The sequence below is a fragment of the Carcharodon carcharias genome, chromosome 34 (assembly GCF_017639515.1).
Source record: "Carcharodon carcharias isolate sCarCar2 chromosome 34, sCarCar2.pri, whole genome shotgun sequence".
Taxonomy (NCBI): Eukaryota; Metazoa; Chordata; class Chondrichthyes; order Lamniformes; family Lamnidae; genus Carcharodon; species Carcharodon carcharias.
Genome location: NC_054500.1, coordinates 21,291,465 through 21,318,089, shown reverse-complemented (window position 1 = coordinate 21,318,089; position 26,625 = coordinate 21,291,465). Strand labels below are relative to the sequence as shown.

The following is a 26,625-nucleotide window of genomic DNA, read 5'->3' as shown; positions in this document are numbered from 1 at the left end:
ATAAGTCAGGCAGCCGCACTGATAACCAAGAGCTCACTAATGAGTAACAGCAGCAAACGTCTGACACCAGAACATGGAGGCATCCAATGGTTAAAGCACAACAGGAGGCCATTCAACCCATCATGTCCCTGCTGGTTCTCTGCAAGGGCCACTCGGTTAGTCCCGCTCCCCCATCTCATCACCGTAGCCGTGAACATTTTTTCTCTTATGATTTGTAAAATGTTCTTTCGTGGGATGTGAGTGTTGCTGGTTAGATCAGCCTTTATTGTCCAACCCTAATTGCCCTCGAACTGAGTGTCTTGCTCAGCCATTTCAGAGGGGCAGTTAAGAGTCAACCACATTGCTGTGGGTCTGGAGTCACATGTAGGCCAGACCGGGTAAGGAGGGCAGATTTCCTTCCCTAAAGGGGCATGAGTGAACCAGGTGGGTTTTTAATACAATCGATGATAGTTTCATGGTCACCATTACTGAGATTAGCTTTCAATTCCAGGTTTATTAACAAAATCCAAATTCCACCATCTGCCAAGGTGGAATTGGAACCCATGTCCCCAGAACATTAGCTGGGTCCCTGGATCACTAGTCCAGCAACACTACCACTACTATTGCAATGGCAATTAGGGATGGGCAACAAATGCTGGCCTTGCCAGCGACACCCACACCCCATGAAGGGATAAAAAAAAAACAGGGAATGTGCAAGAAATCAGAGCCGGAGGAGGCCATTCAGCCCCTCAGGCTGCTCCACCATTTAATACGATCATGGCTGATCCTTTGCCTCAACAGCATTTTCCTGCCCTATCTCCATAATCCCTTGTCCAAAAATCTGCCTCAGTCTTGAAAATAAAGAAAAACAGACTTGCCTTCAGACAGCTACTTGAAAAAGTACTTTCTTTGCAGTGTGGTCACTGTTGTAATGTAAGGAATGCGGCAGCCAATTGGTGCACAGCAAGCTCCCACAAACAGCCACGTAAATAAATGACCAGGCAATCTGTTTTTGTGGCGCTGGGTGAGGGATAAATATTGGGCAGGATACCGGGGAAATCCCTCCTGCTTCTTTTATGTCCACCCGGAGAGGGCCTCTGATTAACGCCTCATCTGAAAGTCAGCACTTCTGACCACGCAGCTCTCCCTCAGCGCTCACTGGAGTTCCAGAGTCAGAATATGCTCAATGACTGAGCATCCACAGCTCTCTGGGATAGAGAATTCTAAAGATTCACAACCCTCGGAGTGAAGAAATTTCTCCTCATCTCAGTCCAAAATGGCCGCCCCCTTATCCTGACCCCTTGCTGCCTAGTTCTGGACTCCCAGCCAAGGGGAAACAGCCTCTCAGACTCTACCCTGTCAACAACTGCCCCCCCTCATGTTTCAGTCACATCCGCTCTCATTCTGCTAAACTCCAGGAAGTATAGACCCTGCATTCTACTTGACCTCCACTCAGAGGAGGGGGGGGGAACCCCTTCACCCTGGAGGAGCCCAGGGATTTTGGAGAGGGGAGTAGGCTCGGAGGAACTTCCAGAGACAGGGGAGGGGCGAGGGGCAACGAGGGGTTTGTCTGAAGGTTCGTCCGCTGGGGAAGTTAGAGCCTTTATTGTCTCGGCTAAACGGAAGCCTCATCTGCATAAGGAGCGAGTTGAGGAGGAGCAGCCACACCTTTGGAGCGCTGCAGATCAATAACTTTGCAAACAGTGATTGTGTGGATCAAACATTTGTAAAGCAAGGTCCCGGCTAGTCTGCATTGATGAGAAAGCGAGTGGGAGGAATTAATGAAAGTTAAAAAAAAATGATGCCTGCAGTGGGAATTAAATCAAAGGAATAGTGAGATAAATGAAGGAATAAAGGAGGTGGACTTAATCAAGGGCTATGGAGGCAGCTAAATAAAGGCATGAAACTAAATTAATTTCTCCGGACTTTGTTTTAGGGAGATGTGTTTAACAGCACCTCCCACCCCGTGTGATTCTTTTCATATCTGTTCTCACAGAGGGGGCTAGCAGGGCAGTTATTGATAAGCCCAGTAGGGAGTGTGGGCTGAAAGGTTACCAAAGATGTCCTGAGGGAGGGAGAGGTGGGAGGCGAGAAAGATCGTTGGCTCAGGGTTGCCGGGGAGCTGGGGAGGGGGGAAGGGGGAAGCAAAGGGGTAGGCCCAGAGGCAGGTGTAGGGGTGGGGTCGACGAGGCTGGGAATGCAGGAATGCAACCTCTCGATTTTAAAAATTTCATCCTTGTTTTCAAGTCCCTCCATGACCTTGCTCCCATCCCTCCCTATCTCTGTAACCTCCTCCAGCCCCTACACCCCTCCCTATCTCTGTAACATCCTCCAGCCCCTACACCCCTCCCTATCTCTGTAACCTCCTCCAGCCCCTACACCCCTCCCTATCTCTGTAACCTCCTCCAGCCCCTACACCCCTCCCTATCTCTGTAACCTCCTCCATCCCCTACACCCCTCCCTATCTCTGTAACCTCCTCCAGCCCCTACACCCCTCCCTATCTCTGTAACCTCCTCCAGCCCCTACACCCCTCCCTATCTCTGTAACCTCCTCCATCCCCTACACCCCTCCCTATCTCTGTAACTTCCTCCAGCCCCTACACCCCTCCCTATCTCTGTAACCTCCTCTAGCCCCTACACCCCTCCCTATCTCTGTAACCTCCTCCAGCCCCTACACCCCTCCCTATCTCTGTAACCTCCTCCAGCGTCCTACAACCCTCCCTATCTCTGTAACCTCCTCCAGTCCCCTACAACCCTCCATATCTCTGTAACCTCCTCCAGCCCCACAACCCTCCCGATCTCTGTAACCTCCTCCAGCCCCTACACCCCTCCCTATCTCTGTAACCTCCTCCAGCCCCACAACCCTCCCTATCTCTGTAACCTCCTCTAGCTCCACAACCCTCCCTATCTCTGTAACCTCCTCCAGCCCCTACACCCCTCCCTATCTCTGTAACCTCCTCCAGCCCCACAACCCTCCCTATCTCTGTAACCTCCTCCAGCCCCTACACCCCTCCCTATCTCTGTAACCTCCTCCAGCTCCACAACCCTCCGAGTTAACTGCAGTCATAGCAAAACCTCCTCACTTCCTATACTCCATTCCCTATGCAATAAAGGCCAATCACACAGCTACAAAAGGAGCCAATCGTAGCTTTATTTTTTGGTGCTGGCATTGGCTGAGGGGGAGATGTTAGCGAGGCCCCTGATGACCTCCCTGCGCTCCTCTGTCTGACACCCGTGGTGTTTTGAGCATCCACCAGAATCACCCCAAGAGGCAGTCCCAGGTTTGACCTCTCCGGACGACTCACTCCCTCGAGGCATCAGCCTGGATTCCAGCTCCCGATAGGGGCAGGAACACTGAAACCCGCCGCCTTGGGAGTGGGGCGGGTTCGTGAAGGGGAGAAGCGGGGGGGGATTAATTGGATAACTTTACCAAAGGGCTGGCATAGGCATGATGGACCGAATGACCTCCTTCAGTGCTGTATTGTTCTATGACACTCAGCCACATCGTAAGGAACCTCACGCACTCTCTCATCACCCCCGTGCTCACTGACCTACGTTTTCTCCAGACCTGGGAGCACTTCACATTTAACATCCTCATGCCGTGTTCAAATCTCTCCTTGGCCTTGCACCGCCCCTCCCTCCCTCCCTACCTCTGTAATCTCCTCCAGCCCTACAACCCTCCGGGATCTCTGCGTTCCTCCAATTCTGGCCTCTCGCGGGTCCCTGATTATAATCGTTCCTCCACTGGCGGCTGTGCCTTCAGCTGCGCAGGCCCCCCGCCTCTGGAACTCCCTCCCTAAACCTCTCCGCCTCTCTCTCCTCCTTTAAGACCTTCCTCCTCGACCAGGCTTTCGAACACCTGTCCTAATGCCCCTCCCTCAATTTGTAACTGATAACCGGGGCTCCTGTTGGGTGGTTTCTCGCGTGAAAGATCCGACATAAATACAAATTGTGGCCTGTTTTTTTTCTCCTTCCTGTTCCCTTGGCTTTCCCCTCTGAAGGAACGGCTTGAAACTGAGAGTATGATGGACTGTTGCTGGCTGAGTGGCCCAGCGGTTAATTGGACACCATGCTGGTGAGCACCATCTTTATGAGAAAACTGACTGAGATAAAAATCAGGCACCAAGTAACACTGGTCCGGAATGAAAGTATTATCCTCAAATGAAGTGGGAGTAGGTATGGATTCTATATGGCTAGGGTTACATATATAACTAGATTATGAGTGGAAATCCCAGGATAAGTAGGATGATGACAGAAGTGTTAAAGTTTCTGGAGTAATGTATCATTCTGGTGCTGTGTTAAAGGAGGATGTACAGCACAGCACAAGGGGTGTCCAATCACACCAACAACCCCCCCCCACCCCCCACCCTCGCTGCTCCCCCCTTCCCCCCCCTATTTTGCTCCTCACTTCATGTCTCACCCGATGCAACAACAACTTAGATTTATTAAGCGCCTTTAACGCACTAAAGGCATGTCACCAGAAGCCGTGCGTTAGATTTGTCGAATCTCTAGGTAACAAAGGTATGGACGAAGGTTTGAGGAGCAGATGAATGGGGTGGAGTCAGGCGGTGTTGCTTAAAGACAGAAGGAAAGACTTGCATTTCTATAGCACCTTTGACAACCACAGGAAAGCACTTTACAGCCAATTAAACATTTCTGGACTGCAGCCACTGTTGAAGGGGGAGATGGTGGAGTAGTGACTGTAGCCTCAGTAATGCTGACCATAAATCTACCATCAATTGTCATATAAACCCATCTGGTTCACTAGTGATTCACGACTAATTGAACAGCAGGACAGGCTCAAGGGGCTGAATGGCCTACTCCTGCTGCTAATAAGTCTGGAATGACTAGTCACAGTAATGATCTTGAAATGATTGGATGGTCATAAAAATCCATCTGCTTCACTAATGCCTCTTTAGGGAAGGAATTCACAGTATCTTTACAGTGCAGAAGGAGGCTATTCAGCCCATTGAGTCTGTACTGGCTCTCTGAAAGAGTATTCCACCTAGTCCCACTCCCCTGCCTTATTCCTGTAACCTTGCACATTCTCTCTTTTCAGGTAGCAATCCAATTCCCTTTGGAATACCTCGATTGATCCTGCCTCCACCATCCCCTCAGGAAGTTTGTTCCAGACTTTATTAACTGTTCTCTCAACCTGCCCTGCCATCTTCAATGTACTATGTACGTACACACCAAGGTCCCTCTGTCCCTGCACCTCCTTTAGAGGCTCTCCCTTTATTTTATACTGTCTCACCATATCTTTCCTGCCAAAATGAATCACCTCACACTTCTCTGCATTGAACTTCATCTGCCACTTGTCTGCCCAATCCACTGTAATTGCTATCAGGTCATATTTATTTACTTCAGTGTGGGCCATCAATTCATTTACTTTATTATGAATGCTTCGCGCATTCAGATAGAGAGCCTTCAACTTTGTCTTTTTGTCACCTCTGTAACATCGAGTCTTGATTGTTGATGTATTCTTGGCTTTTTCTCTCTGTCTCTTCCTGCCATTCTCTGACCCTCGTTTCTCATATTACTATTTTGCTGTCTTGTCTTGACTCTACCCTTGAATTGCTACCTCTACCCAAGCTTGATCTACCTCATCCCACTTGCTGAATGCTTTAGTGAGATCTACAAAGGTAGGTATATCCTGTTCACTACACTTCTCTTGTCACTGACACCAGGTTCAATGTAGGACCTGCACTGTGCTTCTAGATACACTCTGCAAGTATATAGAGTCTGTTAAGCACGATCCTAGCTAAGGCTTCCCAGTGATGCTAAGGAGTGAGATGCTTGTTGCTGTCTTGCCTGTTGCCTCTGTTTTTGTCGAATGTGGTGATTCCTGGGTCACACGTGTCCTGTGTGGAACAGGTCCCACCCCCCAACAGAGAAGAAGGAGGTCATGGAGATGTGACAGTTGGTGGGACCGGCCGCGTTTGGATAGTTTGGGCTGGAGTTTCCTCCTCGCTGAGTGCCCATTGGTGAGGTGCACCGAATCGGTTTAACCCGCTTTGCCAGCTTGCGGCTGTGTACCATTTTAATGTGCCATCTTGACCTCGTGCTCATATTCCTGCCTCTGGCCTGCTGCAGTGTTTCAGTAAAGCTCAGCACCGGTGAAGCACTCACAGCCTCTGGGCTCAACACTGTCTGCCCTCCTGATCCGGTCCAGCCTATATATGGCTACAGATGGGGAGACGGTGGCAGAAGGGTAGTGGTAATTTCACTAGGCTATTAATCCAGAGGCCCCCAGACTAATTCTCTGGGGACGTGGGTTCAAATCCCACCACGGCAGCTGGTGGAATTTTAAATTCAATTAATAAAACCTGGAATTAAAAGCTAATCTCAGTAATGGCGCCCATAAAACCATAGCCGATCGGTGTAAAAATCCATCTGGTTCTCTAACGCCCTTTAGGGAAGGAAATCTGCCGTCCTTACCCGGTCTGGCCTACATGTGACTCCAGACCCACTGCAACGTGGTTGACTCTTAACTGCCCCTCTGAAATGGCCGAGCACGACATTCAGTTCAAGGGCAATTAGGGATGGGCAACAAATGCTGGTCTTGCTAGTGACACTCATACCCCGTGAAAGGATGAATAAAAAAAACATCTCACCCCTCCCCCCACCCACCCCGACCCTGCCCAAACTAAACACTTGCCTGGACCTCTGTGGGTCTTCTCCATCCAGATGTAGCAGTTGTTCTGGGCGACGCCCGTTTGAGAGTCCAGGAAGGGCAGGCGCATGCTCCGCTCGGCACACAGACGTGCATTGTAGCTGCGGCAATGCTCAATGGCCTCCCGGTAAAAGTCTTCGCCCAGCCTGCCAGCGGAGGAAGAAACAGAGGACACATTAGAGTCACAGCATCTGGAACCATCACCTTCAGCCAGGGAATGAGGAATCTTCATCCTTCATCGTTATTACAGAACAGCCTCAGAGTGAAATCACCAGAGAAATTGGAACACTTCAAATAATGCGACGGGGGTGGGCGGGTGGGGGTAGAATTACAGTCAATTTGTGCACAGTAAGATCCCAAAAAACACCAATTAAATAAACAATTTAGTGACGCTGATTGAGTGGTAAATATTGACCAGGGCACTGTCGCCTGAACTTCTTCAAAACAACAGGCACAGGATGTTTTATGTCCACCTGAGAGGGCAGACAGGGGCTTGGTTTGATGTCGCATGTGAAAAACGGCACTTCTGACAGTGCAGCACTCCCTCAGTACCACACTCGGAGAGTCACCCGAGGTTTTATAATCAGATTTCTGAAGTGGGACTTGAACCCACGACATTCTGGCTCTGAGGCGAGAGTGCTACCCATTGAGCCACAGGTGACACCTGTACTGGTCTTTCTTTCATTCCGATTTTCTCCTTCACCCCCTCCCCTCCTGAATGAGGGGCTACAGTCCCTCACGTTTTGGGCACCAATTGTAGGCACTTCAATTAGGAGGAGGTGTTTCATCTCTGAGTCTGGGCTCAGCAGATTCCCATGGGCATATTCCGGAAAGTGGGAGAGGGAGTCATCGGACTGCAATCAGCGGTGGAGGTCCTTGCTTACACTTTCCCTTGCCTGGGTTGACAACCCTTCACCCCTCACCTCTCACCTCTCACCTCCACTGCCTCAGTTGAGGTCAGTTAATGTAACACAGGCCGCAAACCAAATCTGGGACTGACTCTGTTCAGACCCAACACTGGATAGAACATAAGATGTAAGAAATTGGAGCAGGAGGAGGCCATTTGGTCCTTCAAGTCCGCTCCGCCATTCAATAAGATCATGTCTGCTTTGGTCGTGACCTCAACCCTACTTCCCTGCCTGCGCCCCCCACCGCCAAAACTCTTGACTCCCTTGTCAATCAGAAATCTGTCCAACTCGGCCTTGAGTATATTCAATGACCCAGCCTCCACTGCTCTCAAGGGGAGAGAAAGCCAAGGACTAATGACCCTCTAAGAGAAAAAAATTCCTCCTCATCTCCATCTTAAATGGGGACCTCTTATTCTGAAAATCTGCCCCTTAGTTCTAGGTTCCCCCAGGAGAGGAACTGTCGTCTCAGCATCCACCCTGTCAAGTCCCCTCAGAACCTTACTTGTTTCAATAAGGTCACCTCTCATTCTTCTAAACTCCAATGGGTATAGGCCCAACCTGCTCAACCTGTCCTCATAAGACAACACCTTCATCCCAGGGATCAGCCGAGTGAACTTTCACTGAAATATATCCCTCCTTAAATAGGGAGACCTACTCTAGCTGCGGTCTCACCAATGCCCTGTACAGTCATAGCAGAACCTCCTCACTTCCTATACTCCATTCCCCTTGCAATAAAGGCCAATCACACAGCTACAAAAGGAGCCAATGTTAACTGGTTAGTCGTAGCTTTATTTTTTGGTGCTGGCGTTGGCTGAGGGGGAGATGTTAGCGAGGACCCCGATTACCTCCCTGCGCTCCTCTGTCTGACACCCGTGGGGTTTTGAGCATCCACCAGAATCACCACAAGAGGCAGTCCCGGGTTTGACCTCTCCGGACGACTCACTCCCTCAAGGCCTGGACTCCAGCTCGTGAGAGGGGCAAGAACGCTCAAACCCACCGCCTTGGGAGTGGGGTGGGTTCATGAAGGGGAGGGTGGGGGGTATTAATTGGGTAACTTTACCAAAGAGCTGGCATTCAGCATGGGCCGAATGGCCTCCTTCTGTGCCCTATCAATCTCCGAGTCTGCCCACCCAAACCAAGCTGTAAGGAAAATGCTGGAAAAACTCAGCGGGTCTGGCAGCATCGGCAAAGAGTGGAACAGAGTGAACGTTTCGAGTCCAATGTGCAAAATTGCTCTTCTTCCAAACTGTTAGAAGTAGGGAGAAGCTATTAGGAGCCCCATCCACCCTCAGATCACCCCCCGTGTTCACCGACCTTCACTGGATCCTGATCTGGCAACACTTCACACTGAAAGGCCTCATTCTTGTTGTCAAATCCCTCTAGGGCCTCGCCCCTCGCCCGTCACTACCTCTGTAATCTTGTCCAGGCCCAACACCCTCCAAGATCTCTTATGTTCCTCTAATTCTGGCCTCTTGGGCATCCCCCAGTTTGAATCTCTCCACTGTTGGCGGTCGTGCCTCCGGCTGCCAGACCCCTAAGCTCTGGAATTCCCTCCCTAAACCTCTCCGCCTCTCTCTCTCTCTCTCTCTCTCTCTCTCTCCTCCTTTAAAATAATCCTTAAAACCAACCCCCATTGACCAAGCTTTTAACCACCTGTCCAGATGCCCCATTACACAGCTGGGTGTCAAATTCCCGTTTGTTAACACTTCAGCGACAAGTATTGCGGCGTTTTACCCATGTTTAAGGGTGGCTATGTAAATGCAACGTGCTGTTGTTGATTCTGCACCAATTCACGTCGGACATTTTGCCCTCTCTGTATCTTTCCAGTTCAAAATGGCTCCACATTACTGCACATGTGCAGCCCAGATGTACAGAGCGGCTAAAGCATTTAAAGAGAATTGGCTGGTTAAAAATTTGTCTTAATTATTCTGCAGGCAGCTGAGCCCTGACAGACGGACTGTGGCCCGACCAACTCGGTCAAGTTGTGGATTTGCGCTGAGACCAGGTAGAAGGATAAGCATCTCGCAAAGAGATTTTTTTTTTTGTTTAAGAGCTATGCAATCACTCATTTAACAATCGAATCAAAACGCAGGCAGAGAGAGAAAAAAAGAGATTATTTGCAGAAACACAGATTTCAGACGAATGTAATTGATGAGTGCTGAGGCTGGAGGGAGACGGAAGGGAGGGGAGAGGGAGCGAGGGGACGGAGAGGGAGCGAGGGGATGGAGAGGGAGCGAGGGGACGGAGAGGGAGCGAGGGGACGGAGAGGGAGCGAGGGGACGGAGAGGGAGCGAGGGGATGGAGAGGGAGCGAGGGGACTGGTGGACTGTCCCGAATCGATGGAGGGTGTGGTCAGAGAGTCGAGAATGGGGGGTCCCGGGTACCGATTGAAGATTTGCCCCTCCTCCCCAACCCCATTCCCCTGGTGTTGCCCAGCAACCAGTCACCGGCTGAGCTTTTAAGGGGGACCCTTAATGTTGCCCCCCCCCCCACCGCAGCTCAGGGACTTCCAGGCGCCGCCCGGGAGTCGGGGGAGGCAGCATTTCTATAGCGCCTGTCACCACCGCAGGACGTTGGCGAATCACTTCACGGCCGACGAAGCGCGGTCGCTGGCTGTGGCGCGGGAACGGTGGCGGCCGACTGGTGCACAGCAAGATCCCGTGAAACAGTGATGCGGAATGACACGTCCGGTCTGTTTTAACGACACCGCTCCCCGCCCCCATCCCCCACCATCCCCATTATCCAGCGGGGTTGGGCCCTCCCCCACAATCTGGGTCCTAATCCCATTCCTGTCGTCCGCCCGCTGAATTGCCAAGGCAGAAGGAGGTCAGTGATTGAAGAGGGGATGAGGCAAACTGCTGGGAGAGGGTGAGGGGCACAATGTCTGCCTCAATCGTGGAGATCTCCATCCTTCCAGGTCTTTACTGTGGGCTGCGAGGGGTGCGGAGATGCTTCTAAGAGCCGTGATGAGGTGTTAGGCAAGACTTTTAGTTTTGCCATTGTTGTGTTGTGTGTTTGGCACCCCACCCAACACCTTAGACCTTCACTCCCTCCACCAGCGACACACAGTGGCAGCAGTGTGTGGACCATCTACAAGATGCACTGCAGCAACTCACCAAGGTTTCCTTCGACAGCACCTTCCAAATCTGCAACCACTACCATCTAGAAGGACAAGGGCAGCAGATAGATGGGAACACCACCACCTGCAAGTTCCCCTCCAAGTCACTCACCATCCTGACTTGGAAATATATCAGCCGTTCCTTCACTGTCGCTGGGTCAAACTCCTGGAACTCCCTCCCTAACAGCACTGTGGATGTACCTACACCACATGGACTGCAGCGGTTCAAGAAGGCAGCTCACCACCACCTTCTCAAGGGGCAATTAGGGACGGGCAACAAATGCTGGCCCAGCCAGTGAAGCCTACATCCCATGAATGCAAAAAAATAGAATGTACAACCTGCTCCTTTAAGAGGCAACGCCTTAAAGGCCATTTCCTAAACAACCTCATTTTCACATCCTGCAACTTGTGACTCCTCCTGAACTAGAGTCAGCTCCTGATCATCGCTGGATCCAGAATCATCTCATTGGAGGATATTCTTTACGGGGAGGTAAGGTGCTGTCACTCCGGGTTTAGCTGGTCAAAGCCATGAGTTACTGAACCCTACGGACAGAAACTCCCACCCTGGCTTCCTCCAATATATGGTGCCGGGGGCAAAGGTCAGAGTGAGGGTGAAAGGGAGCTTGGCGGCGATGCTCCCCTGGTGGAAGAGTCACCAACGCTTACTCTCTGGTTTGACAGCTTTGGGGGCCGGGGAGGTCCTGGAGGGGGGTGGCAGATCCCCCGAATCACTGCCAGGAGAGAAAATCAGCTGGAACTAAATTGACACTGGGTGAAAGTCACTGACCTCTCGCCCAGGACACACACAACCACGTCCGAGACATTATCCTACAATTCCTGGAAACACCAGGACACCCCAGAGCGTTGGTCATCACAAAATGTGCACACTCACACCAACACACACTCACACTGACACACTCACACCAACACACACTCACACTGACACACTCACACCAACACACACTCGCACTGACACACTCACACTGACAGACACACACCAACACAAACTCACACTGACACACTCACACTGACAGACACACACCAACACACACTCACACTGACACATTCACACTGACAGACACACACCAACACACACTCACACTGACAGACACACACCAACACACACTCACACTGACACACTCACACTGACAGACACACACCAACACACACTCACACTGACATACTCACACTGACAGACACACACCAACACCAACACACAATCACATCAGCACACGCACTGACACACTCACACTGACAGACACACACCAACACACACTCACATCAGCACACGCACTGACACACTCACACACCAACACACACACACATACACTCACACCAACACACACACACACTGACACACACGGACACACACCAACAAACACACACTAACACACTCACACCAACACACACACACTGACACACTCACACCGACAGACACTCACACACCAACACCGACACACACACTGACACCAACACACTCACAATGACACACGCCGACACACACTCACGCTGATACACACTCACACACCGACATACACACACCGACACCCTCACACCAACCCTGACACACACTCACACCTACACACACTCACACTGACAGACACACACACCAACACCAACATACTCTCACATTGGCGCGCACACACACTGACACACCCACTCACACACTAACACACACACACACTGACACTATCACAACAACACACACACACACTGACACACTCACACTGATAGACATTCACACACCAACACAGTCAAACACGCTGACACCAACACACTCACAACGACACACGCTCACACGCCGACACACACTCATACGCCAACATACACACACCGAAACCCTCATACCGACCCTGACACACACTCACACACTGCCACACACACACCGACACTGACACACTCACACTGACACACACTCACACCGACACACACTCACACCGACCCTGACACACACTCACACATCGCCACACACACAATGACACACTCACACCGACACCCTCACACTGACCCTGACACACACTCACACACCGCCACACACACAATGACACACTCACACCGACACACTCACACAGACACCCTCACACCAACCCTGACACACACTCACACACCGCCACACACACAATGACACACTTACATCGACACCGACATACATCCACACTGATACATACTCACACCAACACACACTCACACAAACAGACACACACACACTCACACCGCAACACACACACACACACACACACAAACACACTCACACCGCAACAGAGACACACACACACACACACACACACACACACACACACACACACACACACACACACACACACAAACACACATGGCTGCAGAGGTCTAGTGACATAATTGTAATAACAAACTATTTGCTGGAATGTTCTATGAGGCACAGAGTTTATGGGCTTCCTGAGTGACAGGTAATGACTCCAGTGTGGAGATACTGACAGTGCCACAGAGTGTGTATGTTTAACCAGAATCACTGCTATAAGATACTCTTAATGTATTCACATATTTTATTAATCAGGCAAGTAATCAATACAATAGTAGATTAATCTGGGAGTCTCAGTGAACCTCGCACAGGCTCAGATCTGAATGTGTTTGGGGCAACTTTAATGTAAAATGTGTGTTTGTGTTGCTTTGGGAACACTATCACCTCTGACCCCGAGCTCCAGCTTGCCCAGACTTATAGATTCAAGGAATCGTTACAGCACAGAAGGAGGCCATTTGGCCCATTGAGTCCATGCTGGCTCTCTGCAAGGGCATCTCAGCTAGTCCCACTCCCCCCAGCCCTTTCCCCGCAATATCTTTTCCCTTCAGATAATTATCCAATTCCCTTTCCAAAGCCTCGATGACCCTGTCTCCAGCACATGTTCAGGCCGAGCATTCCAGATCCTAACCACTCACCGCGTGAAAAAGTTTCCCCTCCTGTCGCCATTGCTTCTTTTGCCAATCACCTTAGATCCATGCCCACAGGTCCTGAGCCCCCTCCGCCAATGGCAACAGTCTCTCCCTAGCTCTAGATTTTGAACACCCCTATCAAACCTCTCACCTTCCTCTAAGGAGGACAATCCCAGCCTCTCCAAATTTATCTACCTAACCGACTTGGGACATTCCTTCATTATCACTGGGTCAAAATCCTGGATCTCCTTTAGCCAACTCCATTGTGGGAAAGTCACCACAGCGAGGAATGCAGCAGCCCCAAGCAAAATGCTCATCCCCTTGGGGCAACTATAGCCTGAGGGATGGGAATAAATGCCCCCACCACCCCCGCCCCCCACAACCACAGGTTTTGTCCTTTAGTCTGGGGAGCAGGGCCTAGGGTTCCTGGAAAACCTCCTGGGTTTGAAGGTGATGCTCCTGGACATTGATGTGAACAAAAACCCAAAGAAGAAACATTTGGACGTTTACAAAATGGGGTGTTTTTAAAATGTTTTCTATGGTTTATTAATAATGGGAAATCGTGGCAGACAGGGGTGAGGGAAAACAACCCGGTTGACTCAAATTGGGAACAATCCATTTGGATATCAAAGAGTCTGTCTGCTTCTCAATTGGGCACAGAGGGGGGCATCACAATGATGAACCAGCCAATGGCGGGAGAGTGGGCGGGGGGGGGGCGGGGGGCAGTGGGGCATCACAAGGATGGACATGGCGGGCAGCCAATGGTTGAAGAGTAGGGCACAGGACATCATGAGGATGGACATGTCGAGCAGCCAATGGTGGGAGAGGTGGGGGTGGGGCATCGCGAGGATTAACAATATCAGCCAGCCAATGGCAAGAGTGTGGGATGGGGTGTTGAGGTGGTCGCAAGTCATGTGATGACCTCGGGGCGTTTTCATTTTACCTATGCTAAAGATGCTATATAAATGCAAGTTGTTGTTGTTGACACCTCCAGGGATGTATCCAGTCAGGGTTGGCAGCCCTGGCTCAGTGCCCTCTGGGTCGGGGGATGGGGGTTGAGGATGGGGATGGGCGGAGAGTGTCTGCCCATCAGCCGGTAAATCAGGGTTTGGAAATTGGAAGAGGATCAGCTCGAGGGGGATAATCTCTGGGAATCTTAAATTTTGTTTCTGGCTCGTTAATGACAAGAAGATTTAAAAAAACAAAAACCCATCTCTCTGTGGCGATGACAGTTGGGAAATTTCACACAGAGTCAATTCTGTAAATTAAAAATCTCATTTTCTCCATGTTTTGCTGAGATGTTAATAATGAAAAATTTCCAATGTTTTTTTTCAATAGTGCTTTAAGTAATTAACCCTGAACCATTACGATATAGGCTTGGCAACCAGAGATTTAAGATTGTTTTAACAAAAAAGCATGTACATTTTTACAGTCTTATCACATCAAATCATAGAATGTTCCAGAACAGCCTGTGCTGGTATTTTCCACCATAAGAGCCACCTCTCTCCTGCTTACTTCCCCCGCTTGTGAATATCCCTTCCTACAAGCAACAACTTCCCATTTGCTGCTAAAATGTACTCACACTGTCTGTTAACAAGAACGAGACAATAGCAGAACACTGCGGATACTGGGAATCGGAGATGAAAATGGAAGGTTCTGGAAACATTCAGAGGTTCCGCAGCGCCCACCCCCCCCCCACACCCACACACCCCCCCCCGCCCCCCCGCCCCACCCCGGCGTGAGGGAAGGTAGAATTGAACGGAAATAAAATTAAACGTTTCAGATTTGTTGGCCCTTTCTGTTCCACTCAGAAACAACTGCTTCTCCCTCCACAGGTGCTGCCCGGACCTGCTGAGTATTTGCGGCATCTTCCTTTATGTTGCTGCAACTACTTGCATTTATATAGCGCCTTTGATGTCAGCAGGCAGTTGGTATTACAGGACTTGAAAAGAGGGACATGTTGTCGAAGCTTTTCATCTTGCACTCATCAGGACAAACACAAGAATACCAAATTTCAAACAATCACAACAATTTATACCACAGGAGAGAGAGGGTGCTAATTGGTTGACAAATCAACTTTGCTTGGTGAGGTGGTACCATGGAGAAAGAAATGGGGAACTATAGGCTCCCCAAGCTTCCAGGTGATTCATAAAAAGGTGCAAGGCTTGAACATATTCCTTTTGTTTGCAGATCAAGGTCCTTGTTTATGAATGTACGTCACTTCTAGCAGGTATAAATGAGCCACATTATGAGCTCAACTGATTGTTTGTGATCATTTGAAATTTGCCATTCTTGTGTTTGTCCTGTTAATGTGAGACAAAAAAAAATCTTTGGCACTTGTCCCTCTTTACAGCCTTTAATGTGGAAAAACATCCCAAAGCGTTTTGTGGAGTAATAACATATCCACCCGACAAACCTGACACTAAGCTAGCTTAGGTACTAGGACAGGCGACCAAAAGCTCGGTCAAAGAGATAGGTTTGAAGGAACGTCTTAGAGGAGGAGAGAGATAGAGAGAGGGAGAGGTTTAGGGAGGGAATTCCAGAGCTCAGAGTCCGTGCGGCTGAAGATGCAGCCACCCATGGTGGAGCGGTTGAAGTCGAGATTTCCAAGAGGTCGGAATTGAAGGGCGAACAGGGATCTCGGAGGGTGGTGGGGCTGGAGGAGGTTACAGAGGCAGGAAGGGGCGAGGGATCCGAGAATTTTAAAGTTAGGATACAGCCAGACTGGGAGCCGATTCTCAGCAGGTCAGAGCTGACCGGGCTGGTGAGAGAGTGAGGAGCGGGGAGCAGCTATTGGAGAAGGGGTTAAACAGTAACAACACACACACACACACACACAGAGAAGAAAAAATAAAACAGCTCTCTTTACTGGAGCACTTAGGTCAAACAAGCAGCACGTGGCCTTCCCACAGAGTCTCCCGACTGCTACTTTAGAAGCTATTTAAATGATCCAGCCCAGTAAAGTCACCAAGCAGCAGGTCTGAATTGAGTGTAAAATTGGCTAACAGAGCACCAGAGGAATGTGCATGTGTTAGTGATATCAGCAGGGGGTTGTAGCGAAGGACCATTCAACAGCTCAGGGAGTGGGCACCATCTGTGTAAAGTACTTCCAGCTGGTAGCACTGGCGCCTCTTGGCCAGGCAATGCTATCCCAGAGGCTTCCCACCACAGAACAAGGGCGACCAGGGGCCTTTCTCTTCTGGGATTGTCGGAATTATTTCAGCCAAAGTATAAAAAGGAAACAGAATAAAACCATGAAGGTAGACCCGGTCCGCAAATGGAGGAGACACAATGTCCGATAACCTCACAGCTTCTAAAATTCCCGACCTTGTTTTCAAATCCCTCACCCCCCCCTCCCTATCTCTGTGTCCTCCTCCAGCCCCTACAACCCTCCGAGATATCGGCACTCCTCTCATTCTGGCCGCTTGAGGGTCCCCGATTTTAATCGCTCCGCCGTTGGTGACTGTGCCTCCTGCTGCCTGGGCCCCAGGCTCTGGAATCCCCCTCCACCTCTCTCTCTCGGTCTTTAAGACGCTCCTTAAAACCCACCTCTTTGATCAAGCTTTTGGTCCACCTGCCCTAATATCCCCTTATGTGACTCGGTGTCAAATTCTGTCTGATAATTGTTGCCGTGAAGCATCCTGGGATGTTTTACTATGTTAAAGGCGCTACATAAATGCAAGTTGCCGCTTCTGCAAATCTCCTATCAGGCCTCAGCTGGAGGGCTGTGTCCGATTCTGGGCACCGCATTTTCGGAAGGATGTCAAAGCCTTGGCGAGGGTGAGGGGGTGATTTAATAGAATTTTTCAAGATTGTGAGGGCTTTTAAAGGGATAAACAAGGAGAAACTGTTCCCAATGGCAGGGGGATCGGTAACCAGGGGGACACAGGGTGAAGGGAATCAGCAAAAGAATCAGGGGGAGAGATGAGGAGAACTGTTTTTGTTAAACGCAGTGAGTTGTTGTGATCTGGAAGGCGCTGCCTGAAAGGGCGGTGGAAGCAGATTCAATAGGAACTTTCAAAACAAGGGAATTGGATTACTACTCGAAAAGGAACAAAAGGAGCAGGGGGGTGGTGGGGGGGCTAATTGGATCTCTCGTTCAAAGAGCTGGCACAGGCACAATAGGGCCGAATGGCCTCTTTCTGTGCTGCAACATTCTGAGTGAGCCAGAGGCTCAACTTGGCAAGTTTGCGAAGCCTGTTCCCAGTAGGCCAGGCTCCTCAATGGGAGCACAGGCTGTGTAAAATGGGCCCAGGACTTCAGAGTCCCCCACCTCGCTAGCTGAATATGCGACAGAGCGAGGGTCCCGCAATGTGGAACAGGACAGTGGGGACAGGGCCATTCCCAAATGCCTGAGGTGGGGGTTAGCAGCCCACACCTGGATGAGGGGACCATCACTCCCTGAGCAGCTGAGAGTAAACCCCTGCTCACAATGGGGGGCGAGAGGGTTCGGATCTGAAAAGGAAGATGCTTAAAAGAGAAAAACGGGAAAAGGGGGACTTGCATTTATATAGCGCCTTTCATGATCTCTGGACATCCCAAACCCCTGTACAGCCAATAAAGTACTTTTTTTGAAGTGTAGTCACTGTTGTAATGCAGGAAATGTGGCAGCCAATTTGTGCACAGCAAGCTCCCACAAACAGCAATGTGATAGTGACCAGATTATCTGCTTTTTGCTATGTTGATTGAGGGATAAATATTGGCCAGGACAACAGGTTGGGGGGGGGTGGTGGTGGGGGTGGTGGAGAACTCCTTCTGCTCCTTCCCCATTGACCCACTTCAACTATTTATCCAACTCTCTCTTGAAAGTTATCATTGAATCTGCTTCCACCGCCCTTTCAGGCAGCGCCTTCCAGATCACAACAACTCACTGTGTTAAAAAAAAACCTTGAGATAAAAACAAAAAACTGCGGATGCTGGAAATCCAAAACAAAAACAGAATTACCTGGAAAAACTCAGCAGGTCTGGCAGCATCGACGGAGAAGAAAAGAGTTGACGTTTCAAGTCATCAGTTCTGTCGAAGGGTCATGAGGACTCGAAATGTCAACTCTTTTCTTCTCCGCCGATGCTGCCAGACCTGCTGAGTTTTTCCAGGTAATTCTGTTTTTGTTTAAAAAAAACCTTGCCTTATCTTCTCCTCTGCTTCTTTTGTTCGATTCCCTTCAATCTGTGTCCCTCTGGTTACTGACCCTCCTGCCGCTGGAAACACTGTCTCCTTATTCCCTCTATCAAACCCCCGTCCAGGTTTTGAACCCCTCCATTAAATTGCCCCTCTACCCAAAAAGGAACAATCCCAGCTTCTCCAGTCCCTCCACCCGAACTGAAGCCTCTCGTCCCTGGAACCCTGAATTGGGTAAATCTCCTCCGCACCCTCTCCAAGCCCTTAACATCCTTGCTAAAGCTCGGAGTTCACAAGCGCATAAGAAACAGGAGCAGGAGGAGGCCATTCAGCCCGTCAAGACTGCTCTGCCCTTCGATAAGATCGCGGCTGATGTGACTGGGGCCTCAACTCCGCTCTGCGGTCTGCTGCCCCCCCTCCATAACCCTCGACTCCCTTGTCGATCAAGAATCTGTCCCATTCAGCCTTGAATATATTCAGTGACCCGGCCCCCACTGCTCTCTGGGTGGCGGGGGGGGGGGGGAATGAATTCCAAAGGCTAACAGTCCTCAGAGAGAAGGAAATCTTCCTCATCTCTGCCTTTGAACACGGTTCTGTAAAACTCTAGCCCTGCAAAGTGCTAATGGTTGCAAGCTTTTAGGTGAAAAAAAAATCCAGCAACTGAATAAATACACCTCACACTCATCGTCTGCAGTGTGCACTGCATCTCCTCCAAGTTTAATAAACATTCAACAAATCATTGCTGTCTTTAAAGAAAAAAGGAGGGGGGGGTGGTGGTTGGAATTTAAACACAGGAGCCCCTGCGTTTCCATTTGACCCACAGTTGAGGTCGATATGTGAATTTGTTGTGTTTCACGTAGGGCTGGAGGTATTAAAAATGATCATTGGAGCTAAGATCTTTATCCAGACACACGGGTCCCTAACTGGAAATCGGCAAAAATGTTCCTCTACAGCTTCAATATCTGCCTATGTTCTGTTAGACACCAAACGCAGTCGGGAAATGCATTAACTGTGGAGTTATTTATACTAAATCTGAAACGCTGCTCTCTGTTTCTCATTAGCTGTATTTGGAGTTGATTTATCCTGAAGAACACCAGCCATTCGATGACAGCGTACAGAACTCCAACCGACTGAAGGAATGGACCAGAGGTGGGGGGCCAAGGGGGGTGGGGTGCTCTGGGAAGGAGAAGGGAGGGTGAGGTCCCTGGGGAAGGGTTGGTGGGGAACAGGGCGAGAAGAGGGAGGGGGGGATGGGGAGGTGGAGTGGGGTGAGGAGGCAGGGTGAGAGGGTGTAAGGGGGGGGAAGGGGTAGGGATGGGGGGGAAAGAGGTGAAGAGTGGGGGAGGGGGAATAGAGGAGGCGAGGGAGAAGAGGAGGAGGGGAGATGGAGGGGGAGGGGGAGAGGAGGAGGATGGAGAGGGGGAGGGAGAGGAGGGGGAGAGGAGGTGGAGGGCGAGAGGAGGGGGAGGGGGAGAGGAGGGGGGATGGAGAGGGGGGAGGGGGAGAAAGGTGACAGGGAGAAGGATGAGGGGAGGAGGGAGAGAGAGGAGGGAGAGGCTGAGAGGGGGGAAGGGGAAAGTGGGAAGGGGAGGGGGAGGGGGAGGGGGAGAGGCCAGCATTGGTGGGTGGGTGGGGGTTTGGGGAGGGAGAGACCCTGCGCCAGGGTGAGGTGCCGTTGTGCTTTCTGGAATTGCCGTGGTATCTGGGCGACCCCCTGATCATCCAGACAAGCCTCAGACCCCCAAGTGACTCCCTCACCCACTGGGACATCCACAGGTTTCAGGAACTGATACCGGAGACAGCAGGAGAACATTACAAAGTGACCAAAAATCACACGTGGGCACTCGGCAGAGCAAGGAGGGGGGGGGGGGTTGGGGGCGGGGTTGGAGAATCTCCTCGCAAACCCTTCTCTTTGCTCAGTAACGTAGACACAAACCACGCTCGGGCTAACGCAGCCTGACTGATCCCTCCACCCTGTCCTGTTGCTGTGCTGACCTTCCTCTGATTCTGACCTTGTGTTTTTAAATTCAATCTCGGCCAAGTCCAACTGGATCATTTTTTGTCCCAATCAGACACTTTGTTCTCCCTCACCCTCTCCTCTCACTGGGGGTCACACTCACCTCCCAACTTCATGGGCGAACCTGGGCTGACAGGATTACAGAACAGTTATGGCACAGGAGGAGGCCATTTGGCCCGTTGGGTCTGTGCTGGCTCTCTGAAGGAGCAGTTCATTTTGTGCCATTTCCCCACCTTCTCCCTGCACATTCTTCCTGTTCAGGTAACAGTCTAATTCCCTTTTGAAAGCCTCGATTGAACCTGCCTCCACCACACTCCCAGGCGGCTCATTCCAGACCCTAACCACTCGCTGCATGATAAAGTTTCTCCTCATGTCGCTGTTGCTTCTTTTGCCAATTACCTTAAATCTGCACCCTCTCGTTCTCAATCCTTGGGCAGTTTCTCCCTATTCACTCTATCCAGACCCCCCCCTTACGATTTTGATACACCTCTATCAAATCTCCTCTCTTGATTGCCCAGTGGCTATTCAACTCGCGGGGGGCATCAGAAGCCCAGCTAAAGGCAGATTTAGCCCCCACTTGAACTCCCCAGCATTTTACATTGCAACAGGGCTTAGCAACCAGAGACAGTCAGCCCACTCACAGCCAATCTCTGATCAACACCAACGTGGAGGACATGCTAGAATGTTTCATTTCGATGAATCCCCAAATTAGTGACCCCACTGATGGCCCTGAATCTTCACAATTGCCACAATAAATCAGGCAAGGGTGATATTTTATAAACAGCAACCCCCCCCTTCACCAAAAAAACCCCATCCCACACAGTAAGAAATGTAACATTTCAATAAGTTTACACAAAAATATAGAATTAAAATCTCTGTCTTTAAGACTGAGCTGCAAAATAAACTAAATAAGGCATTCAACGTTCATAAAAATTGGAATCCCTCACGTAACGAATTTATTTTGAGGGGAATTGTTTTCTGTCGGCTCAACGTCTTGCCACCGGCTCCACCGCCTTTAATTGCCCTGCAGTTCCCAGCGTCTCCCCCCGGGTGGCGCTGGCGAGCCGCTGCCGACTGCAGCCCTCCCCTTGCTCTCATTAAAGGCGAGCGGCTCGCTGCCGCTGAGCCTTGATCAGGAGCACAGCCTATTAACTAACACTGTAACACATAACACAGGGCTACAATATACTCCACACCAGCAGTCACCTTTAAGGTGAGGAGGCAACTCTCCATCCAAAGAGTTTTCAGGTGGAGGAAATCCAGGTGGGCAAAAAAAAATGAAAAATAAAATTAACTAAAAGTAAAAAAAAAATGTTGTTGCAAAATGAGAAACCTGCAAAAAAAAATGCACCACCATCACATTATTCCAGGGGTGCAGAAAATTATTGAGTGCAATGCACTTGGCATTTAATTGCAAAGCCTCTCTAGATTGCATGCAAGTTTTTTTTTAAAGAACTGCCAAATGCAAGAAAGACCTGGGCAAATTGCAAAATGCAAGGCAGAAATTTTGCAGATACTCACGATTTTAAAGGATTCTGAATGACTGTCGCCATTTTGATAGAATAAAATACAGTAGGATCACAATTGTGGTTTAACATTTCATTTTGACCATTCAGAATATGGAACAGGGCTGCGGCCAGAAAGCAGCCAATCAGAGGCGCCCTGGTGCCAGGGGAGCGACGTCACCTGTGTGAAGGGGGCGGGGCTGCGCCTGCGCCTGCGCCTGAGCTCCTGGGGAGAGAGAGGGGGGAAAGAGAGAGAAAAGGGGGTACCCCAGTGTCTGCTGGGAGTTGTAGTCCCCCTGGGGCAGCAGTGCCTGCTGGGAGTTGTAGTTCTCTCCCTCTCTCTTTACCCTGGAAGAGGGGTTGTCAATCACCCACTTGTAGCACCCCCAGCTCCCCATTCATAATCTCACTGCGCAGAGAGAGTTTCCTCACCCCTACGGGTTTTTATTTTGTGAATGGGCAGTGCAAAAGTTTCCAAATAATTAACCAGCCTTCACCTTAAAAGGTTTTCATTTTTGTTCATTAAAATGGGTTTCTGCTGCTCTGCACGATATAGGGGGGAGGGGGAGAGGGAGGGGGTCTCCACAAGGGGGAATAAAAATAACAACTTTCGGGGCTGAAACCAACTTGTCCACTCTCAGCACTTGGCATGCTCTGCCTTGAATCAATAGGGCATGGTTCAAATCATACCCCCAGCGACCTGAGCACCATAACTCGGTAGGTGTGGCAGTGCTGCACTGTTGGAGTTGCTGTTGTCTTGATTAGAGGTTAAACTGAGGCACCCCTTCTTCCCCCCAACCAGCACCCTGTCAGCTTGATAGAAGAGATCCCAGGGCCACTATTTCGAAGAATACCAAAGTTGCGGGGGGGGGGGGGGCGTTATTAACCCGTGTCTTGAACCAATGTTTATCTCTCAATCAACATCACTAAAACAGATGACCTGGTCATTATCACTTTGCTGTTTGTGGGAGCTTGCTGTGTGCAAATTGGCAGCTGTGTTTCTGACCTTGCAACAGTGACTACATTTCAGAAGTACTTTATTGGTGTGAAGCACTTGGGATGTCCTGAGGTTGTGAAAGGCACTACAGAAGTGCAAGATCTTTCCTTACTTTTACAAAAGCTCACTCTCCTAGGCCTGTGGCCACTCGTGAGTGAGTGAGCGATCCCTAGTGTTGGTGCCTGTGGAATATTTGTGGGAGGCAGGGGTGAAAGGAAAGGCTGTTTTTTTGACCAATTGAGTGGTGGATGTACAGAAACTCACCGTGGTGCTCCTGAGTTACTAAGCTACTGGGGAATCAAATAACCTGACTTCCTCTTTGTCCAATTATGGATCCTCTGTCCAGGCATGAACACACTCCTTGAGCTAACTACACGAGACACAAATAGAAGGACACCGGCCTCACTGTGCTAATGGGTGCTCCTGGAGTTTGGGTAACTCGTCTCAGTCTGGGCCCGTTAATAAAGTTTGTGCCTCGGGTAGTCAGAAAGATTTTGTGTTCAAAGCCTAAACCAGACATAACCTAAGAATCTAAAATAATAAAATAATCTAAAATAAAATAATAATAATCTAATAATAATTAGCACATTCGTTTAGATAATATCACCAACTTTAACACCTATGTGTTCTTTTGTTCTATTGTTGGTGACATCTTTTGATGATCTGCTTCTATCACTGCTTGTTTGTCCCTACAACCACACCCCCCCTCCACTTCTCTCTCTCTCTCTCTCTCTCCGCCCACCCCACCCCCACACACCTTAAACCAGCTTATATTTCAACTCTTTCTTGGACTCGAACTCAAGTTCTGTCGAAGGGTCATGAGGACTTGAAACGTCAACTCTTTTCTTCTCCGCCGATGCTGCCAGACCTGCTGAGTTTTTCCAGGTAATTCTGTTTTTGTTTCTACTCTAAGAATCTCCCTGTTTCTGTAATCTCCTCCACCCCCTACAACCTTCCCTGTCTCTGTAACCTCCTCCAGCCCCTACACCTCTCCCTATCTCTGTAACCTCCTCCAACCCCTACACCCCTCCCTATCTCTATAACCTCCTCCAGCTCCTACACTCCTGCCTGATCTCTGTCGCCTCCTCCAGTCCCTACACCCCTCCCTATCTCTCTAACCTCCTCCAACCCCTACACCCCTCCCTATCTCTGTAACCTCCTCCAACCCCTACACCCCTCCCTATCTCTGTAACCTCCTCCAGCCCCTACAACCCTCCCTATCTCTGTAACCTCCTCCAGCCCCTATAACCCTCCCTATCACTGTAACCTCCTCCAGCCCCTACAACCCTCCTTGTCTCTATAACCTCCTCCAGCCCCTACACCCCTCCCTATCTCTGTAACCTCCTCCAACCCCTACACCCCTCCCTATCTCTGTAACCTCCTCCAGCCCCTACACCCCTCCCTATCTCTGTAACCTCCTCCAGCCCCTACAACCCTCCCTATCACTGTAACCTCCTTCAGCCCCTACAACCCTCCCTGTCTCTGTAACCTCCTCCAGCCCCTACACCCCTCCCTATCTCTGTAACCTCCTCCAGCCCCTACACCCCTCCCTATCACTGTAATCTCCTCCAGTCCCGACAATCCATCGAGTTCTCTGTGTTCCTCCAATTCTGGCCTCTGGGACATCCTCGATCTCCATTGATCCACCATCGGCGGCCGTGCCTTCAGTTGTCAAGTTCCTAAACTTTGGAATTCCCTCCCCAAACCTCTCTTCCCCTCTCTCCTCCTTTAAAACTAATTTGTTTGGTCCAGCATTTTGTCCCCAGCCCCTTCCACCACCCATCCCCCACACAACTCCCACCCCCCCCTACCACCCATACCCCTCCCTCCCACCACCCATGCCCCACCCCCACCCCTCCCTCCCACCACCCATCCCCCACCCCTCCCCTCCCTCCAACCATCCCCCACCCCCACACCTCCCTCCCACCACCCATCCCCCACCCCTCCCTCCCACCACCCATCCCTCACCCGCTCAGGTTTTGGTTCAGATTCCTTTGATTATATCTTTGTGAAGCAATTTGGGATGTTTAAGATGTTAAAGGCGCTATATAAATCCAAGTTGATGTTGTCCAAATTTTCTTCAGGGTGGCAGAACGATAGACAAATATTCATCAGCTGACTATACATAGTCTCCACTCCCTTAATGCTGCTCCTAACTTTCTCCCCGCAAGTTCTGAATAGTTGCCCTGCTTACACTTCCCCCTCGTGTGTCAGTGGTGACATCATGGACAACACTCCTCTGTCTGAGTGGGAAGATTTTGGGGGAGTTGTGAAATCACAGAGCTGAGGGAGTGCTGCACTGTCAGAGGTGCCATCTTTTAACTGAGATGTTAAACTGAGGACCCATCTGCTCTCTTGGTGGGCACAGCAGAGCAAGTTTTCAAATGGGGGTGGGGGAGGGGGGAGGGAGGGGGAGAGGGAGAGGGGGAGGGGGAGAGGGGGAGAGGGAGGGGGAGGGGGAGAGGGGGAGAGGGAGGGGGAGGGGGAGAGAGGGGGAGAGGGGTGGAGGGAGATGGGGAGGGGTGGAGGCAGAGGGGGTAAAGGGGGGGTTGGGGGGAGAGGGGGAGGGAGATGGAGGGAAGAGGAGGGGGGATTGGGGGAGGGGAGGGGGGATTGGGGGAGGGGAAGGGGAGGGGAAGGGGAGGGGAGGGGAGAGTGCAGTTCTCGAGCCAATATTAATCCTTAAATCAACAGCAGGTACCTCATTGCGTTGCTTTTTTGTGGGATCTTGCTGTGCCAAATTGGCTGCTGCGTTTGCTACATTACAACAGTGACTGCACTTCCATGCCTGTAAAGTGACATCCCCAGTCTCCTTTTTTTTTCCGCCCGCTGGGATGTGACCAGCATTGGTTGCCCATGCCTAAGGGCCCCCTTGGAGAAGGTGGTGACGAGCTGCCTTCTGGAGCCGCCGCGCCGTACCCCCCCCCCCCTCCCCCCGTGCTGCGGGTACACCCGCTCAGCCGCTGGCGGAGAGGCGCTATATAAATGCAAGTCTTTCCTCGCCGCCGCCGCCACTGGGCTGGGTGCTTGCCAGATCATCTCAGGACTCCCAACGTGAACCGAGTTTAAAAACAAAAATAATAATAAAAAAAAAAATGTGCTGGGTTAGGCACCAGCTGAGCAATTTTCTCGGCGCGGATTCACTCGCGGGCGTTTGAACCCTGGAGGGAGTTCAGCCCAGAAGAGACAGCGGAGCAGGATAGTCTTGTCATATGACAAGGTGGGGCAGCCTGCCTGTGTATGTACTGTACTGTGTACTGTACTGTACTGGGGGGAACAGGGCTGGAGCAAGTGCTGGCTGACCCTGCGGATTAACCAGCTGCCTCCGAAGCTTTTTGTGTGGGGTGGTGGTGGTGTTGTTGTTTGGGGGGGGGGGGGAGTGGAGGAAGGTGAGTGAACACA

At 50.6% G+C, this 26,625-nt stretch overlaps 1 protein-coding gene across 1 annotated transcript in view; it reads right to left on the bottom strand.

Moving 5' to 3' along the window:
* The window catches only part of dpf1 (D4, zinc and double PHD fingers family 1), a 66,362-nt gene extending 44,038 nt beyond the window's left edge, over positions 1 to 22,324 (bottom strand). The window contains exons 1-2 of the mRNA XM_041179303.1: positions 22,243 to 22,324; positions 6,638 to 6,798 (exon numbers count right to left, since the gene is read on the bottom strand). Of these exons, the coding sequence (XP_041035237.1) occupies positions 6,638 to 6,798; positions 22,243 to 22,319 (238 nt within the window). The 5' untranslated portion in view covers positions 22,320 to 22,324. The remainder of the gene's footprint in view (positions 1 to 6,637; positions 6,799 to 22,242) is intronic.
* Between the last annotated feature and the right edge of the window lie 4,301 nt (positions 22,325 to 26,625).